Raw genomic sequence first — 6,813 nt, 5'->3', positions numbered from 1 at the left:
CACCGGGGTGGCTGACCCTCTGGTACCCGGGTCCGGGGACGCTGCCCCACCGGCTGTGCGGGGGGGTCCAGCCGGCCATTCGGACCCGTTCTCCTGGCGCCCGGGCAAGTAGGCAGCAGGCCCGGCGAACGGAGGCAGCGGGAGGAAGGCGGCTCCCCACTGCGCCGGAGCGGGATAGGCGGCCGGGCAGAGGCGACCCGGCTCCGGGTCGGGGTCGGGGTCGGGCTCCGGGAATGCGCGGCCGGGTGGCGCGCTCCTTCGCCCGGCGGGGCACGGAAGAGACCGGGAGCTGGCGAAGGGGGAGATTCATTTGGCTGTTCCTCCCTCCCACCGAACTCAACTCCAACCCAACTCAACCCAACTCCACCCAACTCAATTTACCTCAACCCAACTCCACCCAACTCAATTTACCTCAACCCAACTCAACTTAACTTAACTCAACCCAACTCAACCCAACTCAACTTAACTCAACCCAACTCCACCCAACTCAATTTACCTCAACCCAACTCAACTTAACTCAACCCAACTCAATTTAACTCAACCCAACTCCACTCAACTCAACTCCACCCAACTCAACTCAAACCCAACTCCACTCAGCCCAAGCCACGGCAGCCCACCCTCCCTCCCTGCTCGGTGACTCCCCCTCCTGGCTGGTACGGGCGGAGGGTAACCAGCCCTTGAAGGCACCATGCCCCCTCTCCTCAACCATCAGACCCCCTCCGTCTCGTCCCCAGGAGCACAAACCTCCATTCCCCACCTCACCCCACCCCCTCAGCCTTGGCACCAACCCCCCCACCCTTCCTCCCCTCCTCTCCATCCCTCCTCTCCTCTTCATCCCTCCTCTCCTCTCCATCCTCCCCTCCTCTCCATCCTCCTCTCCTCTCCATCCCTCCTCTCCCCAATTCCCCCCCTCATCCCCCTCACCCCCAATTCCCCCCCTCATCTCCCTTCACCCCCAATTCCCCCCTCCCTCATCCCCCACCCCCCAATTCCCCCCTCATCCCCCCCCCCCAAGTTCCCCCTCATCCCCTCACCCCCAATTCCCCCCACATCCCCCTCCTCCTCATACCCTCACCCCCAATTCCCCCATCACACTCCCTCCTCCCCATCCCCCTCACCCCCACCATTCCCCCATTCCTTCCCATTCCACCTACACCCCCATCGCTCCCCCATCCTCCCCTCCTCCCCATTCCCCCATCACACCCAATTCTCCTTCACCTACACCATTCCCCCTTCCTCCCTTCTACCCGCCCATCAACACCTTCCCCTTCAGCCATCTCCCTTCCTCCCCTCCTCTCCTCTCAACCTCACCCTTCCCCCTCAGCCTTCCCCATCCTCCTCCTTCCCCCTCCCCCTTACCCCTCCCCCTTCACCACACCAGCCTCCCTCACCCCTCCAGCCTCCCCTCCCCTCCATCTACCCTCTCACCCCCAACCTTCCCAATCCATCCCTATCCCATCCTGCACCCCCCCTCCCTCACCCCTCAAACTCCCACGCCCTCACCCCTAAGCCCCACTCTTCATCCCACCCCCCCACTCTTAACTCTTCACCCCTCACTCCTCACTCCCGTCTCGTTGCCTTCTCAACCCCAAATGAGTGTCCAGATGTTGGAAATCCATATGCCACGGTAGACAGGGAAGAGTGGACAATATTCAAACCCACGACCACTTCCATCTGGAAGGGCAATGGGGTAGCAGATACAGGGGACCACCAGCACCCCACAAGCTCCCCCCTCTCTGGGCCACTCACCCGACCCAATGTGCCGACCGTCCCTCCAGTGTGGCTGGGTCAGAATCCCCCCCCCCCCCCCCCTGAGAAGCACTGTGGGTCAACCCACAGCAGCTGCCAGAGGAAGTGTGGGGGCTGGTACAATTGCAACATTTAAGAGGCATCTGGATGGGTGTATGAATAGGAAGGGTTTGGAGGGATATGGGCCCGGGTGCTGGGGGGTGGGACTAGATTGGGTTGGGATATCTGGGTCAGCATGGACGGGTTGGACCGAAGGGTCTGTTTCTGTGCTGTACATCTCTGTGACTCTATGAGGTGGGCTGCAGCCGTTAATCCCCCCCCACCTTCTCAAGGGGGCAGGGAGGTCAACTATCACAGGTCAATAACGCTGGGCCCACATCTAATGAATGAATGAATCAAAACAGAAAACACGTTTTTGCCCATCCTCGCCCCTTTCTCTTCACAGAATGTCGAGATCTCCTTTCAGCCCTGTGGATCTGAAAGATTCCAATTGTAATCTCACCCCTCCCAATTAATCCCACTCACCCCTTGCGCTCCCTTCTCAAAACCAGCAAGCCAGCCTCACCCCACCACCACCCCAGCCCTTCCCTCAACCACCACCAACCCTCTAGCCCTACTCAAAGCAACAGAGTGTTCTACTTGAGTCCTCTTTCTTGAGTAGAGATGGATTCTCCACCCCCCCCCCCGCCCCCTCCCATATTTTCCTAATCCACCTGTTCAGAGCCAGGTTGGCACAGTTTCTGGAGCAGATGGGACTTGAACCCAAGCCTCTCCCAGTCCAGAGGTTGGGACACTACACCATCGCTATACCACAGGAGCCCCTTTGGGGGCAATTGAGAGGAGATTAGCTCCCAACAACCGATTCCACTGAGGAAGAGAGGTTGAGTATTTGGTTAGCACTGCTGCCTCACAGCGCAGGAACCCGGGTTCGATTCCCGCAATCGGGCGACTGTCTGTCTGTGTGACGTTTGCACATTCTCCCCGTGTCTGCATGGGTTCCCACTGGATTCCTCCCACAGTCCAAACATGTACAGGTTAGGGTGGATTGGCCATCCTCAATTGCCCATGTGTAGGTTTGGTGCATTAGTAAATGTAGGTTAAAAAGGGTAGGTGAATGGGCTTGGATGGGTAACTCTTCGGAGGGTCAGTGTGGAGCGGGTTGGTAGGCCCTGTTTCCACACTCTAGAGATTCTTATGACCCGTACCCTCTGGAGTTTGCAGACAATGAGAGGAGATCTTGATATTCCTTAGCTTGTATCCTACCCTCCCTTCAAAACAATATCCATTAACCTATTCAGAGATGTTAAGACAAACTCATGGGATAATGGCATCATTGGCAAACACATTTCCTGTGGGTCTGGAGTCACGTGGAGGCCAGACCAGGTGAGGATGGCAGTTTCCTTCCCCAAAAGGGCATCAGTGAGCCAAGTGGTTAATCTCTTAATTCCAGAGGCTTTCACCATCTGCAGAGGCCCTCCTGTCTCAGAGGTAGCGGACACTGCCATGTTGTCAAGGGGGACTGGTGCAGCTTAATGGAGGTGCATGAGACGCTGAAGGGGGAGTTTGGTAGATCAGATCAGATCACTTACAGTGTGGAAACAGGGCCCTTCGGCCCAACAAGTCCCACACCGACCCGCCACCCACCCCATTCCCCTACATCTACCCCTAACCTAACACTACGGGCAGTTTAGCATGGCCAATTCACCTGACCTGCACATCTTTTTGGACTGTGGGAGGAAACCGGAGCACCCGGAGGAAACCCACGCAGACACGGGGAGAACGTGCAAACTCCACACAGTCAGTCGCCCGAGTCGGGAATTGAACCCGGGTCTCTGGCGCTGTGAGGCAGCAGTGCTAACCACTGTGCCACCGTGCCACCCACTGGTAAAGCTGAGGTTTCCCGGTGTGGGGGTGATGCTGGATGAGAGATCATTGTTTCAGTATGAGGTGAGTCAGTGTGTGTCACCCTGATCTATTCTAATTTACATCCTCTCCCCACCACCCCCATCCCCATCCCTTCCACCCACCCTACCCATCCCACCAACCAGTCCATTTATCAACACCTTTGGCTCTATCAGTTCCTCGCTCTTTCTCTCTCTGTGCCTTCCCCCACCCTTCCCTTTTATGACAGTTTCCATTTCTGTTTCTTGCCCTGAAACTTTTTCTGCTCTCTCTCTTTCTTTCTGTGTCTCTATCTCTCTATGTCCCTGTCTCTCTGTCTTTTTCTCTCCCCCCTCTCTTTCTGTCTCTGTCACTCTCTCTCTCTCTGTCCCTCTCTCCTTCTGTTACTGTGTGTGTCGCTCTCTCTGTCCTCCTCCTCTCTCTTTCTGTCGGTCTGTGTCCCTCTCTTTGTGTCACTGTCTCTCACTCTCTCTTTTTCTCTCCAATTCTCTCTCGTTTCTCTTACTCTCTGTTCCCTCTGCCTCTTTCTCAGTGACACGGTCTCTCCCCCTTTCTCTTTTGTCTCTATTTCTCTCTGTCTCTCGCTAAGTTTCTCTCTCTCTCTATCTGTCTCTGGCTCTGTCTCTTTCCACCTGTCTCCCTCTTTCTTTCTCTCTCTCGCTCTGTCACTCAATTTTAAACTCTGCCATTGAGTGGTTGGACATGAAAAATTCGCTGGTTAAAAAAAAAGACAAAATACAGACTACACGCCGTTGACTAATTGAGCAGTTGATTTACACATGTCCTGGTATAAATTATTATGATCCCATCTAGACGTACAATCCAGCGAGAGTGATGATGTGTGTTTTATTAAACTAAATTACTTCACACAAGGTAAGCGTGGGGCAGATTCGAACAATCTTTTGCGGCTGACTCGTTACAGATCAGAGCCAGGAGAGGACTATGTGTTAGAGTCTGTCTGTCTCTATGTGTGTGTCTGTGTGCGGGGGGGGAGGAGTTTCTGTCTCTGTGTGCTGTGTGTGTATGTGTCTGTGTGTGTGTGTGGGGGGGGGAGGTAGAGTTATTTTCTCTATGTATGTGCTGTGTTTGTGACTGTATGTGTGTCGGGGGGGAGTTTCTGTCTCTATGTATTTGCTGTGTATGTATCTGGGTGTGGGGGGGGGGGCAGAATTTCCGTCTCTATGTGTGTGCTGTGTAAGTGTCTGGGTGTGTGTGTGGGGGGGGGAGAGTTTCTGTCTCTATGTATGTGCTGTGTAAGTGTCTGGGTGTGTGTGTGTGGGGGGGGGGGAGAATTTCCGTCTCTATGTGTGTGCTGTGTATGTGTCTGGGTGTGTGTGGGGGGTGGAGAGTTTCTGTCTCTATGTATGTGCTGTGTATGTGTCTGGGTGTCTGTGTGTGTGGGGGGGGGGGCAGAATTTCCATCTCTATGTGTGTGCTGTGTGTGTGTGTCTGGGTGTGTGTGTGGGGGGAGGGAGAATTTCCGTCTCTGTGTGTGCTGTGTATGTGTCTGGGTGTGTGTGTGTGGGGGGGGGGAGAGTTTCTGTCTCTATGTATGTGCTGTGTGTGTGTCTGTGTGTGTGGGGGGGGGAGGGAGAATTTCCGTCTCTATGTGTGTGCTGTGTATGTATCTGGGTATCTGTGTGTGTATGGGGGGGGAGAATTTCCGTCTCTATGTGTGTGCTGCGTGTATGTCTATGTGTATGTGCGTGCGTGTGTGTGTCTGTGTGTGTGCCTGTTCTGTCTGTGTGTGTGTGTCTGTGTGTGTGTGTGTGGGGGGGGGGGGGGGGGGGGGGGAGAAAGCACCATCTGTTTTCTGGGGGCGGTTTTTACCCCTGCCGTAAATACTTCATCGCCGTTGCGTTGTGAAGCCAAGCCGTAGAAAATGCGAGCAGTTAGAGTCCTGTCTAATTTACGATCCTGCTTTGTTGTATATTGGCTCCATAAACGCATAACATTTTACAATGCAGGATACATGTCTCTCCCCTCTCTCTCTCTCTCTTTCTCTTTCTCTGACTGTGAGAGACAAAATGAACACTTTCTGAATCACGTTCCCTCAGCCAAACGCTTCAGTCTTGAAAACAAGACGAGAGAGAGAGAGAGAGAGACGGAAAAAATAGAGAGAGAGATAAAGACAGAGAGTGGGAGACACACAGCGGGAGAAAGACAGACAGAGAGGCAGACACACACGCACACACACAGAGGGACATAGAGAGAGAAAACAGAGGCAGAGAGAGAGAGAAGAACAGATGGAGAGAGAGAGAGAGAGACAGACAGAGACAGGGGGAGAGAGACCGAGAGAGAGATATTCTACCCTTGCAGAGAATTTTCCAGGTCTCTAAAAAAAATACATACCTCTGCCCTTCTTCAAAATTAAAATCTGTGCACTTGACTGAGATTAAAACTGTGTGGGCAGGTTTTACTGGGTGAACTCTGTACGATTCCTCACCCGCACAGAGAGATAAACGCGTCAATGTTCAAAAATACCCTTCCCCTAAAGTGGAAAATATTTGTAAAAACGAACATACTTCGTTTATTCTGATATTCCTTTTGTCCGTTTGTTTCCAAAACATAATTGTCCGGATTGTTTTTTTAGCTTTGGATTAACAAGTATTTACGGCCTGGCTGGATTTACAATCCCCAATATATTTTTACACCGCTGCGGGATGTTATTGCTGTATTGTTCCGGGTCTAACACGGGGTGGGGGGGGTAAGAAAATGCAGGGACACAGAGCGGCACACACAGACACAGGCACATAGACACAGCCAGACACACACACACGTGCACAGACACACAGACACACATACACGTGCACAGACACACAGACACACACAGACACAGGCACATAGACACAGCCAGACACACACACAAGTGCACAGACACAGCCAGACACACACACGTGCACACACAGACACAGGCACATAGACACAGTCAGACACACGTGCACAGACACACACACGTACACAGACACACACACACGTGCACATACACACATAGACACAGCCAGACATACACACACGTGCACATACACACATAGACACAGCCAGACACACACACACGTGCACAGACACACACACGTGCACACACACAGACACAGCCAGACACACACACACGTGCACAGACACACACACACAGACACAGCCAGACACACACACACATGTGCA

The 6,813-nt window shown here is 53.5% G+C and overlaps 1 protein-coding gene across 1 annotated transcript in view; it reads right to left on the bottom strand.

Moving 5' to 3' along the window:
* The window catches only part of LOC140471160 (kinesin heavy chain-like), a 71,453-nt gene extending 71,143 nt beyond the window's left edge, over nucleotides 1-310 (bottom strand). Inside the window, exon 1 of the mRNA XM_072567036.1 lies at nucleotides 1-310. This exon is cut by the window's left edge and continues 36 nt beyond it. Coding sequence (XP_072423137.1) covers nucleotides 1-310 — 310 coding nt within the window.
* Nucleotides 311-6,813: the final 6,503 nt, after the last annotated feature.

This window comes from Chiloscyllium punctatum, chromosome X, assembly GCF_047496795.1.
Source record: "Chiloscyllium punctatum isolate Juve2018m chromosome X, sChiPun1.3, whole genome shotgun sequence".
Taxonomy (NCBI): domain Eukaryota; kingdom Metazoa; phylum Chordata; class Chondrichthyes; order Orectolobiformes; family Hemiscylliidae; genus Chiloscyllium; species Chiloscyllium punctatum.
Note: the sequence above shows the minus strand (reverse complement) of the source record. Positions and strands in the feature narration are given on the sequence as shown.